Source organism: Anser anser (genome assembly GCF_964211835.1).
Source record: "Anser anser genome assembly, chromosome: 14".
Classification (NCBI taxonomy): domain Eukaryota; kingdom Metazoa; phylum Chordata; class Aves; order Anseriformes; family Anatidae; genus Anser; species Anser anser.
In genome coordinates, this window is record NC_139735.1 from 9,205,701 (window position 1) to 9,217,906 (window position 12,206).

Here is a 12,206-nt window from a genome sequence, read left to right on the forward strand (position 1 = left end):
CAACCAGGACCAGGGGGCTACAGACAAGAGTTGGCTTTATTCACGGACACGGGGGCAGCTGTGTCACTGGCAGCTGCCCTCGTATTGCACATCCAGCGACGGGGGCGAGGGGATATCCATGCCACGTCACAACACAGCGTCGGCACTACGGGACCTCGGGGCGGAGGGGCGCGGGCACCGTCACCACCCAGCAGGCTGGGGAGCGGGCTTGGGCGCCGAGGGCTCACAAAGGCAAAAGACCCGTCCACCCATAGATAGAGAGATATATATAAAAAAAAAATAGTTCCACGACGACCAGAGCAGAACCACAGGGACACGCGTGCAAGCGGAATGTACAGCAGCCCGCAAGCAGGTAAACATGCTTTGTACAGACACGGACACGCCAGGAGCAGCCGGGTTTATGGCGCTGGGAGGGACACAGAGCGATAAACCCGGGCTTGGCGGACACACACACGCACGCACGCACGCACACCGGCCCCTGCGGGTAGCGCCCACGGCTCGGGCACACGCCGGGGCTCCGGGGCTTGGACACAGCGGGTTTCTCACTGCTAGACACGATACGGAGACACGGACACGGTCCCTTGGAACGGAACTGGAGGAAGAACTTGTGAGCGAACGGGGCAGGGGCACCCCTGCTCCTCCCCGGCACGCGGGCACCGGCTGGGGCAGGCTGGGGAGGAGCAGGGGGCTACCGGCGGTTCGTTGTGCTGCTGGTGGAAGAGGCAAGGACGGGGGTCCATTATGCCTCTGGCTCGTATTCCTGGTATTCCTCCTGCAGGATGGGCAAAGAAAAAGCCTGTGAGAGAGTCCGCCTAGGGCACGGAGCCCCTGTGCCCCCCAGCCCCACGCCAGCCTGCCCTCGAGGCTGCAGGGCTTAGCGCAGCCACGCCACCCGCAGTGCCACCCCGGCCCCTCACCTGCGGGGGCTCCTCGTAGCTCTCCCCCTCCGGCTCCAGCAGCGGCTCGACCAGCGGCTCCTCCACAGCCTCCTGGGCCACCTCCTCTGGCTGGGGGCGAAGCAGGACGGTCAGTCCCACACAAACAGCCCCCCACGTGTCACCCACGCACCCGCCCTGCCCCTGCCAGACCCGGGGGACCTGGCGGAGACCAGCCATGCACCCGTGATGCTGGGAGCTCCAGTTGGGGGCATACCAGGGGAGTGGGATCAAGACAGGATGGTGTGGTACGGGGCAGGGCGTGGGGGGCTGCAGGGCACCCTGCACTCATAGCAGCACACCTAGCCGGGAGGTGACAGGCAAAGGGGCTGTGGGAGCAGGGCCCAGGTGTGCGTGGCCCTGCAGTGCTCCCAGCCTCATCCCTGGGTGGATGACGTGTGCTGGCACCATACGGCCCCTTCGGGCTCTGGCGGGGCTGTGGGAGCATCCTGCGTCCCCAGCAGGGCAGGGTGGTGCCGGGAACCCCTCCCCGGTGCTGGCAGAGCGGCCGGCAAGAAGCAAGGAGGGCGGCCGATCCCCCCCGCGCAGCGGCGGTGCCTGCCGTGGCCTCATTTCTTCAGCTGATGCTATTTTGGGCTAAGCTGGAAGCGAGCGGCTCATCGGGGCGGCGAGATGCAAAAAGCCCGCCGCCCCTCCCGGCCCCGCGCTCCCGCAGCTGTCAGGTCACCTCGCTGCCTGCCCCAGCGCCGCCGCAACGCCGGCCCCGCGCCGCCCGCCGCCATGCGGGACCCCACGCACGCACACGTCCGCGGCGCACGCATCCATCACGCTGGGGACAGTGGCATCTGTGTCCCCCCCCCCCCCGCCAGCCCCAGGCACGCTCAGCCGCGGACCCTCCGGCGAGGCGCTGGGGGTGCCACCGCATCCATCCTGCGGGGCTGGGGATGGCCGGGGGGGCTCCCCGCTGGGCCGGGGGCCGTGGCAGCCCCGCTGCGGGCACAGCAGTGCCGGAGGGCGGGGGGCTCACCTTGAGGTCCGCAGGGAACTCCTCCTTCTTCACCAGCCCGGTGGCCGCCGCGATGTTGCCGGCACCCGAGAAGGCGGCTTCGCCCAGCTGGGACGCCTGCTCCTTCGCCTTCTCAGCCACTGCAAGAGGCGGGGGCGCGCGTCAGTGCCCCCCCTGTGCCGGGAGGGGGGCCTGGCCGCGGCGCAGGGAGGCGCTGGGCAGGATCAGGCCCTTCCCGCCTGCGTGCCCGGGCGCTGGGGAGGGGAGGGGGCCGGGACAGCGCTCTGCAGCTGGGCACGGAGCGCGAGCAGCGCCGCAAATCCTTTGTTGCGGGCCCTGTTATATAAGAGGCTTTAGCCGGGTGACATCAGCCCCTCAATTAGCCCCTGATCTCGTTAGCAGGGCCACGGTCCTGGGGACAGAAGGGAGCCAGAGAGACCGTACCTGAGGTGACGCCTTGCACCACGCCTTGGGTTTTGCTCCCTGGGGGTAGAAACAGAGAGAGATGGGGTTAGAGAGCCCCACGCACCGCACCGTGCCCGGGGTCTCGGTAGCGCTCCGTGAGCCGGGGCCGCATCCTGCCCGCACCCGAGGTGGGACAGCCGGGGGCTGAGCGCCCGCCCAGCACCCTATGAGGCTGCTCCGGTCCCTGCGGGAGACCCAGGTCGGGGCAGCACAGGACCAGCACCACCGCGCACCGGGCAGGACCGAGGCCGTGCCGCTGCAGGAGGCGTCCCGTGGGAGCTGGGGTCGGTGCCCGGAGCTGAGGCCAGCACAGCGCGGGCACCTCCTGCAGGACGGGGCCTCGGAGTGCTCCAGAGCTCCGGACCCCCCACCGGGGCACGCACCCTGGGCAGGATGAGCCCCCGCTGCCCTGCCAGCCCGAGGCACGGCTCAGCACCGCTCCTGCCCCCCGCCACACAGCGCTGCCGGCGGGACGGAGCGGGACGGAGCAGCCAGCGCTGCCCCGGGTCCTGAGCAGCCCAGAGCCGGCCACGTCCCAGCAGGAGAGTCCCCAAGCCCCCGGACACCAGCACCAGAGGCAGGGCCCGACCACCAGCACCCCTTTGCCCCGGAGCATCCCCGGCAGGGCCCCTGCGGGTCGCAGCGCTGGGGGGGGGGGGGGGGCGCAGGGGTCCCAGCCGCGGGGGTCCCGTCCCCTGCACCCCGCACACCCCCGGGGCTGGGCCAGGGGCTGCAGGGGACACCGGGGGAGGGGGGGGGGGCACGGGGACAAGCGGGGACAGCAGGGGGATGGGCAGGAGGCTGCAAGGGCAAACGCAGGAGGATGCAAGGGCAGGCGCGGGGGGGGGGGGGCGAGGAAGGGGGGCAGGCCCTTACCGACATAGAGGACCCCCTCCTTGGTCTTCTCGGCGGCCTCGGCCACCCCCTGCTTGGTCTTCTCGGCGGCGGCGACCACCCCCTCCTTGGCCTTGGACAAGCCCTTCATGAACACCTCCATGGCGGCTCTGCGGGGAGAGCCCGCACGGCTTCACCCCGGCCCCGCGCCCTCCCCGCCGCATCCCCGCGCCCTCCGGGCCCGGCCCGGCCCCGCCCCGGCCCCGCCGCCCCCCCCCCCGGGGCCCCGCCGCCCCCCCCCGGGCCCCGCCGCGCCGCCCGACCTGGTTCGGTGGCGGCGGGGACGGGAGGGGCGCGGAGCGGGCCGGGCCGAGCCGGGCCGGGCTGCGGCGGGGCGGGCTCAGTGCGGCTGTGCCGGGGCCGCGCCGCGATGAGATGCGAGGGGGGGACCGGGCCGGGCCGTGCCGAGCCGGGCCGGGACCGGGCAGAGCCGTGCCGAGCCGGGCAGAGCCGTGCTGAACCGTGCCGAGCCGTGCCCAGCCGTGCTGAGTGCGGGCAAAGCTGTGCCGAGCCGTGCCGAGCCGTACCGAGCCGTGCCCAGCCGTGCCCAGCCGTGCTGAGTCCTGGCAGAGCCGTTCCGAGCCGTGCCCAGCCCGGGCAGAGCCGTGCCCGGCCGCCCCCCAGCCGGAGCAGGTCCCCCCGGCTCGGCTCGGCTCGGCTCGGCTCAGCACACCTTGGCTCCGCGCTGTCCCGGCTCGCCGCAGGGGAGCTGCGCCCCGCGGGATGCTGCCCCACACAGGCCCGGCACCCCCGCACTGTCCCGTCACACCGCACCCTCACCCCGTCCCCGGGTGTCCTGAGCCCGTCCCGCGCTGTGCCCATAGCACCCCGTCCCCATCCCACTCCGTCCCCGTCCCATCCCCAACCCACCCTGTCCCCATCCCGTCTCCTCCCGATCCCATCCCCTCCCCACCACAACCTGTCCCCATCCCATCCCCATCCCGTGCCCTCCACATCCCACGCGGTCCCTACACCACCCCATGTCCCCATCCGCTCCTCATCCCACTCCTTCCTCATCACATGCTCTTTCCACCCTGTCCCACCCCATCCCTGTCCCACCCTGACCCCATCCCATCCAGATCTGCTCCCACCCCATCCCATCCCATCCCCACCCGGCCCCATCCCACCTCACCCCCTGCCCCAATCCCCCACCTCCTCCTGCCCCAGCCCCCGCCTTGCCCCCTCCCAGGCCCCCCACCCCTCCGCAGCTGCAGTGGGGCACCCACCCCCTCCCGCCCAGCTGTGAGCCCTTAAAAATCCTGGGGGCAGCTATGGGGCCATGCTGGCCACCATGGCTTCAGGGGAGCAGGTGAGTCCTCTCCTGGCCCTGCTCAGCCCCTAGAAGGGCTGGGACCAGCAGCGGGGCCTGGGTAGCCCTGCTGTCCCCTTGGGGCTGTGGGGTGGGGGCCCCGTGTGCCCTATTGGGGTGGCCACGGGGCTCCTGGGGCTGTCCCTGCTTCCCCAGAGGAGGCAAGAGGAGCGGCGGCGGCGGCGGAGGGCCCAGCAGCAAGAGCTGCTCCTGGCAGAGAGCCTGGGCAAGCACCCCCTGCAGAACAGGTATGGGGGGGGGGCCTGGCCGTGGGGAGCCTCCCCCAGCACCAGGAGGGGGGTCTGGGGGGGCTCCAGCCCAGCTGATGCCCCCCTTCCCTCCCCAGGTGGGCGCTGTGGTTCTTCAAGAACGACAAAAGCAAGATGTGGCAGGCCAACCTGCGCCTGGTCACCAAGTTCAGCACGGTGGAGGACTTCTGGGCGTGAGTGCCTGCTGGGCAGGGGGGCGACGGGACCCTCGGGGGGGGTTCCCCGGGGCACCGCTCCTCACTGCCTCTTGTCTCGCCCCCCCCGCTGCAGCCTGTACAGCCACATCCAGCTGGCCAGCAAGCTCACCTCGGGCTGCGACTACTCCCTCTTCAAGGTGCGACACCCCCGTGCCGTGGCACCCCAGTGCTGGGGGCTGGCGGGGGGGAGCCGGACCCCGAGCCGGCTGCGGCCGTGTGCTGGCGGTGCCTGAGCGTCCCCCTACCTGTCCCCGTCCCCAGGATGGCATCGAGCCCATGTGGGAGGACAGCCAGAACAAGCGCGGCGGGCGCTGGCTCATCACCCTGGCCAAGCAGCAGAGGCACACGGAGCTGGACCGCTTCTGGCTGGAGACGGTGAGCGCGGCCCCGTGCCCGCCCATGGGGTCAGGGTGGTGGCGTCACCCCCTGATGTGGCTCCGAGCCCTGGCAGGACCACCCCGGGCTCCCCTTCTCCTCCGTGCAGCTCCTGTGCCTCATTGGGGAGATGTTCGACGAGTACAGCGACGAGGTGTGCGGGGCCGTCATCAACATCCGCGCCAAGGGGGACAAGATCGCCATCTGGACCCGGGAGGCGGAGAACCGGGAAGGGGTCACCCACATCGGGTAACGTGTGGGTAACGCAGGGGGGAGCGGGCTCCTGGTGCCAGCCGGCCCCACAGTGGTGGGGATGTCACCCTGGTGCTTGCCCTGAGCTCGTTCTCTGGGGCGGGGGCTGGTGATTTGGGTGTCCCGTCCTGTCCCCGGGCAGGAGCGGTGCTGCCCTGGCCCTGCAGCCCCCTCTCTCCTGCAGGCGTGTCTACAAGGAGCACCTGGGCCTGTCGCAGAAGGTGGCCATCGGCTACCAGGCCCACGCGGACACGGCCACCAAGAGCGGCTCCCTGACCAAGAACAAGTTCGTGGTGTGACTGCGGGGGGAGCGGGGCCCCCCTGTCCGACCCCACAATGAATGGCTGCAGCTCAGCCGGCTCCGTGTGTGTATGCTGGGCACGAGGGTCTTCTGGTTTTTTGGTTTTTTTTTTTTGGGGGGGGTCTCCTGGGCTGGGGAAGGTGCACGGCCTCATCCTGCGCCCCTCCTGCTGGGTGAGTGGGGCTGGGAGCGCAGGGCTGGCACTGTCGGGGTTGGGGATGCTGCGCGTCCCCTGGCTGAGGGCCCGGGACCGGGTAGGGTCATCCCAAAGGGGGCTGTGGGGACTGAGGAGGGGACATGGGGGGGGTCTGGGGGGGAGCAGCCCTGCTCCTCCCGCTGCACTGCCGGCCGCTGGCCACGCGGTGGTGCCGCTCGCCCGGCCTTGGCCAGCTCCGGCGCGCCGTGGCCAGCAGCACGCCCTGCCTGGGGGGGTCAGCCCTGCCCTGCCTGCGGGGGGCGGCACAGCCGGGACCCCCCAGTAACGCACCGCCAGGTGCCTTTGCTTGTGTCCTCCCTCCTCGCCCAGCAGTGGAAGCGTGAGTTGGGGCTGGGGGCTGCTGCGTGGCGTGGCCCCCCCTGCAGCCCCCCGCCTCACTATGGGGCTGAGCCCCAGCACCCCCCGCCCAGGGTGTGCCAGGATCCCCCCCCCCCGTGTCCCCCAGCCTCCTGCGGGCTCTGCTGGGCTCCTGTCCCCATCCCCTCGGCCCTGCGCTGGGGACAGCGAGGGGGCTGTGCCCTTGGGGTGCCCCCCGCCGCACCGCGCTGGTGGCCTTGGCTGGGTGGTGGCAGGGGCTGGGTTACTGCCACCTGCACGCGGCCGGAGGGAGGGCTCGGTTTGGTCAGAAAAATAATGGAGCTGCTCCTCTCTGGGGCTTTGTGGGCTCCCAGCAGCCCCGAGGCTGGGGACTGGAGGTGCCCACCCTTTGGGGGCACGATGGGCTCCGTCCTCTGCTCCTGCCCACCAGATGCCTGCCCGCGGGGGCACGGAAGGCCCATTGGGGTGGGGGGCGTTCAGCACCCCCCGGGTAGGTGCTATCATGGCCAGGGACCACCTGGAGAGCGCGGCAGTGCCAGGGCTGTCCCCAGCCAGGGTCACGCCGGGCAGCTGGCCCGTATGCCAGCCAAGCTGGCAGCCCTGTCAATAATCATAATTAAAAATTAATACTGATCAAAAGGGAGAGGCAGATGGCAGCAGACAGACAGCAAGGCTGTGTGTGTGTGGGGGACAGGGATGATGCTGAAGCTTGGGGGGACAGCAAGGACGAGGGGAGCTGTGGTGGGCAGCGGGGCAGGAGATATGGGGTCAGGGTGCGGTGGGACCCAACAGGGATGGGGACGCGTGTTATGGGACCCACAGGGTATGGGGCCAGAGGAGCTGTAGGGCATAGCGGGGATGGGCATGGAAGTACAGTGCTGGGCTGGCAGGGGGCAGGTGCCCATGTGCCCCCCTCCAGGCACGCAGCGTGGCTCGGCGGTGCTGGGGTCACCTTGCCGGCAGCTGGCACGCAGCCGGGGCCGGGCGCTGGGCGAGCTGCCAGCCCTCCTCGCCCTGCGCCACCGCGCCGGCAGCAAGGACAGAGCCTGCCCTGCGCTGGGCATCCCGGCACGCAGCCGCGCGGGCACCCATCCCGCTGCCTCTGTCGGCACGGGCGCTGCAGGGTTAAAATCCCCCAAAGAAAGCGGGGAAGGAGCTGCTGGCTGCGTGGCGGGCGCGTGGGCCGGGGAAGAACAGCGGCGCTGGCTCACCGTGGGAGTGGGCAGGCAGCGCGGCTGCGGCGCTGGGGCTGTGCCATGCCACGGGGGGCCTGCGCCCACCTCCCTGCCCCATCGCCTGCCCAAGGGACCACAGGGCCGCCCTGGGCTCCTCCAGGAGGGGGGTGTGGGCATGCAGGGGGCCTCTGGGTGCTGCCAGCAGCCCCCGAGCACCTCCAGGGGGCTGTGTCCCATGGGGGACCATCGCCCCCCGTGCCCCATCCCGGTGTGGGCACAGGCTGAGCTCGCCCTCCCATCAGCAGCATCGCGGCACGCGGTGGGGGTCCCCGCGAGGAGGGGTACCGCGGCGCCGTTCCCATGACAACCTCCCCGGAGACCGCGTTCGGTGCGGGAGCGGCGGGAGGAGAGGGGCCCGCGGACCCCTCCTCGCTCAGCATCCCGCACGTGGTGGGGCAGAGCGGGGGGCAGCAGGGGGGCTGCAGCCCCCTGTGGTGCTCCTGGGCTCGGCCCCATCCTGCAGCACGGGGCGGGTGGGCATGGCGGTGCTGGGGCCGCTCCCCTCCGGTAGCGGGGTTTGCAAGTGGGGGGTTTGTGCAGTAGGGTTTGTGCAGTGGGGGTTGCGTGGTGGGAACGGGTTAAGTGCCCGCAGGACTGTCCCCGCTGGCAGAGGCAGGGCAGAGGGGGACAGCATCTCCTGCCCTGCGCTGCAGGGATCCTGTACCTGAGCAGGGTCCCTCGCTGTCACTTCTCATCTGCGTGACGGTGGCAACCACGCTCCTGCAACACGGCTGAGCACTCTCCTTCCCCGCGGGGACGGGCTGGCACTTCCCCGCTTGGCAGAGGCAGGCGGGGGGAGCTGGCGGGTGGGATGGGGACAGGGACGGGGATGGGGACAGGAGCCTCGTGCCCGGGGGCCTGCAGACATCGCCGTGGCGTGGCACTCCGGCTGGCTACAGGCGGTGCCCCGCCACCCTGCCCCGCACCTGGCCACCAGGGCTTTGGGGTTTGCTCCCCTGTGCCCACGCGGTGACCTCGGTGCCCCCCAGCTGGCTGGCCCCCGGCTCGCAGCGAGCAGCCTGCGTCTCCCCTTGATGTAAATGCCTCCGAGCAGCCCAGAGGCGGGGGGGGCTCCGTTAGCACCGCCACGTCCCCGCTGCACGGCACCGGCCGCTCTCCCTGGGGTGGCGGCGGTGGCACCGCGTGTGCCCGTCCTTTCCCAGCTGGCTTCGTGCCCAGCTGTGCCCCCCGATGCCCCCTTGCACGGGGCTGCTGCTGCTGCAGCCCTGTGTCCCTGCCCCGCTGGGAGGGTTGGGGTTTCCCAGGCGGTCGATGCGCCCATCGATCCCCGAGCGGCTCCGGCTGCTCTCCCACCGCCCTGCTAATTAATTGGCTGCTGCTGCTGCTGTGGGAGCGCCAGGCACCCGGGGTGGCTGCACCCAGCGCCGCCTGCGTGCTCACAGCCCCACACGTCCCCTGGAGGCCCCATGGGACCGGCACCAAACTTGCACCCCCAGCTGAACCCATAGGGCTGGCAGGCACTCGGTGGCACCCAGGGGCTCAGGGGGGCCTGGGGCAAGCAGGAGCCACGTCTGTAGGCAGTGGCCAGGGCTGGGGCAGGGGCTGGGGGGCATTTGGGGGAGCAGAACCCTACAGGGGGCTGTGGGGCACTGCAGAGGGGTGCAGGGAGGGCACGGCCCCTTCCCACACTCCTGGACACCCTCGCCCCAGGCTGCGCCAGCTCCCAGCCACGCTCGGGGACGCTGCCTTTGTGCCGGGCTGTAATGAGATTTCTGCTTGGCTGCCTGGATAGAAAATCCGAGACGGAGGATGCGGAAAGCCTCCGCGAGCCCTGGCAGCCTCCCGCTCCTGCCCACCGAGCACGGAGGTGCCCCCAGCCCCGCACACGGGACCCACAGCGGTGCTGGGGGCATCGGCACCCGCTCCAGTTGGGGTGCCCACTGTGGTGGCTTTAACAGGGTGCCCAAGCCGGTGGGTTTGCTGCCCACTCCCCCCCTGCTCCTCTCCTCCCCATCACCCCCATCCCAGTCCCATAGCGGGGTCCCCGGGTGCTGACCAGAGAGGTCCCAGCATGATGGCACCGCGTCCCTGGGACCCTTCGGGGCCAGGAAAGGCTCGAGGGACAGCACCGGTGCTGTGCCCCAGGCTGGTGTCAGAGCCCGCCGTTCTCCAGCACAACAGATCTGCCTCCCTAAAAGCACCGAGCACTGCTGCGAGCGCCGGAGGCTGCGCGGGGAGGGCTGGGCCAGGGTTTGCTGTGTCTTAATAGAGCCCTTCCCACCCCCAGCATTAGATGCAGTTAATCTACTCCTGCAAATGGCTAATTTTGAAAATCCTCTTATCAGAATTAGGTCCTCAACATCCATATTTATTTACTTTTCATTTTCATAATCTTTCTGTTCCTTGTGTTGCTGCGTTCGCACCCAGGCCCTTGGCTCTGCTTCTGAGCATCCTCCCGTGCAGGATGAGGCCCGGGACGTGCCGTGCCCTGGCACGTGTCCCAGCCCTGCATGCCACACGTTTCTCACACCACGGCTCTGCCGTCGGGGCCGGCAGCACCGGTGCCTGCCCATCCCGGCCCCCAGCACCCGTGCAGCCTGGGCACAGCCGGTGCCGGTGCCGTGGCCACATCCTGCTCACCGGAGCCACACATTATGCACTGTTTATTCGTCAGCACTTCTCCCTTTGTAACTCAATTAGTCAGGCAGCAGTTTTGCTAATACAATGGTGTTTAATATTCTACTTCCTTAAATACCACAAATGGATGGGGAGGAAGCACGAGGACGATCCATTATACATGAGCTCAAATACATATTTCAATATTTGATGGGAGTTTGGAGAACCCTGGTGCTGGCCTTGCCCACTGATGCCGGGGCCGGCTGGGAGGTCAGGGGCAGGGGCTCTGCCCGGCCACAGCTCGGCCGGCACGTGGCACGTGGTGAGGGGCGGTGATGTGATGTCCCCAGCGAGGTGGCAGCGGTGGCTGGTGGCAGCCACAGCCCACCGAGCCCCTTGGGGACACTCCATGCCATGCCACCAGCACCCGGGTGACATCGCCTCTGCCCCAGCCCCGCTGCTTTCGGGCACAAGCCCTGGCAGAAAGGCTGCAGCACGCAGCTTAGCCACGACCATGGCGTGCTGGAGAACAGAATTAATTTTTAATTCCATCTTAATTACTCCGAGTAATAATCCATTTACAGCACCCGGCGGGGCCAGCGTTGCCGGCATCCCCCCGGGGTGCAGCGGTGGTGGGACACACGGCCGTCCAGCCGCCCAGTGGGGTGGCACTGGGTGCTGAGCACCCTGTGCTGGGTGTATGGGGATGGCCGGGAGGACACGGCACAGCCCGGCTGTCCCCACCAGCATGGGCCAGGCTGGCCCAGCCCTGGCAGCAGTGGAGCGGGATCCAGCTCATCCACCCCCTTGGCTCCTTCCTTGGCAAGAGGGAGAGCGAGCAGAATTGAAAGTGATCTCCCCAATCTGTATTAATTAGCGTCTATTAACTCGTCAGCGCGCCCAGCCGCTTCCCCAGTGACAGCCCTGCCATGCCGGGCCGCGGCGCAGGAGGGACATCGAGGGTGACAAGAGACGTGGCTGGCGAAGCCCAGCGCCGGCGTGGCACCCAGGCGGCACCGCGTGTCGTGGGGGCAGCACGTGGCGTGGGCACAGGGCAGAGCCGGACCCCCCGCGTCCCTCCCCAGTGCCATGCCGGGGGTCCTGGAGCCCGGGCTGGGGGTCCCTGCGCTGCGAGGTGAACCGGTCCCGGTTCCCATGGCAGCCCCCCGGGAGCTCACGTGTGGCGCGGTGACTTCAGCAGGAGCAGATGGAGCGGCGAGGAGTAAAAACATCCTGTTTCCATGCGAATGCCATTAGTAATAATGAGCCAGCCTGAAGGAGGGTGTTTACGCCGTGCTGGGGCTCCTGCCCATGCAAAGGGGGCTGGTGGGTGCCTCTGCCAGACCCAGCGGTGCCCATGCGGGATGTGCCGGGGTTCAGGGGGGACACAGCATAGGACGGTGGGCAGGGAGCAGGCACCCACGGGTGCCACCCCCCGAGCTCCATCCCTACCCGTGCACGCAGCCGGCACGAGGCTGTATCGGCGTGGGGCTCTCCAGCAGTGGGAGCATCCTGATTGTGGGAGATCTTAACGAGATCCTCACCTCACCCACGTTCCCCGCTTTGTGCCATGGCCCCTCGCTGTGCTGTGCTGGCCGTGGCCGTGGCTCTGCCGGCATTGCCGGCCCTGCGCCGGGGCAGGTGGAGGCTGCGGTGCGGGCTGGAGATCCGCGCTGGCTTCACACCTGCCTCAGCTCTCGAAGGCAGCAGAACAATTGTTAATTGCTCCTGGAGCTGCTAATGAAATTAACTCTGCGCGGCGCTCGGAGCTGCTGCCCAGCTCTGCCCCCTGCCCGGCCCCTGCTGCTGGGGACAGGGGCTGCTCGGGGACAGGGGCTGCTCGGGGACAGGGGCTGCTCGGGGACAGGGGCTGCTCAGCAGCACTGGGGCTGGCT

The 12,206-nt window shown here is 69.6% G+C and overlaps 2 protein-coding genes across 2 annotated transcripts; one reads left to right on the forward strand and one right to left on the reverse strand.

The window, feature by feature from the left end:
* Nucleotides 1–18: 18 nt before the first annotated feature.
* On the reverse strand, nt 19–3,956 carry SNCB (synuclein beta). Its single transcript, XM_083798531.1, has 6 exons — nt 3,525–3,956; nt 3,244–3,371; nt 2,347–2,385; nt 1,924–2,042; nt 918–1,007; nt 19–772 (listed from the first exon to the last, which is right to left on the reverse strand). Exons 2-6 carry the CDS (start codon nt 3,362–3,364, stop codon nt 740–742), a joined length of 402 nt encoding a protein of 133 aa, XP_083654657.1. The 5' UTR covers nt 3,365–3,371; nt 3,525–3,956; the 3' UTR covers nt 19–739.
* A 567-nt stretch (nt 3,957–4,523) lies between these two features.
* Nucleotides 4,524–6,017, forward strand: EIF4E1B (eukaryotic translation initiation factor 4E family member 1B). The gene is made up of 7 exons (XM_083798714.1): nt 4,524–4,570; nt 4,727–4,818; nt 4,917–5,012; nt 5,110–5,173; nt 5,298–5,411; nt 5,521–5,660; nt 5,848–6,017. Exons 1-7 carry the CDS (start codon nt 4,541–4,543, stop codon nt 5,960–5,962), a joined length of 651 nt encoding a protein of 216 aa, XP_083654840.1. The 5' UTR covers nt 4,524–4,540; the 3' UTR covers nt 5,963–6,017.
* Nucleotides 6,018–12,206: the final 6,189 nt, after the last annotated feature.

What these genes read in the sequence shown, in the direction of transcription:
- SNCB (XM_083798531.1), bottom strand. Translation starts at nt 3,364, where the DNA reads ATGGAGGTGTTCATGAAGGGCTTGTCCAAGGCCAAGGAGGGGGTGGTC. An exon ending in GGAGGGGGTCCTCTATGTCG is followed by an intron (nt 2,386 to 3,243) that starts GTAAGGGCCTGC and finishes TTCTACCCCCAG; the next exon opens with GGAGCAAAACCCAAGGCGTG. An exon ending in GGTGCAAGGCGTCACCTCAG is followed by an intron (nt 2,043 to 2,346) that starts GTACGGTCTCTC and finishes CGCCTCTTGCAG; the next exon opens with TGGCTGAGAAGGCGAAGGAG.
- EIF4E1B (XM_083798714.1), top strand. Translation starts at nt 4,541, where the DNA reads ATGCTGGCCACCATGGCTTCAGGGGAGCAG. An exon ending in GCGACTACTCCCTCTTCAAG is followed by an intron (nt 5,174 to 5,297) that starts GTGCGACACCCC and finishes CCCCGTCCCCAG; the next exon opens with GATGGCATCGAGCCCATGTG. An exon ending in GAAGGGGTCACCCACATCGG is followed by an intron (nt 5,661 to 5,847) that starts GTAACGTGTGGG and finishes TCTCTCCTGCAG; the next exon opens with GCGTGTCTACAAGGAGCACC.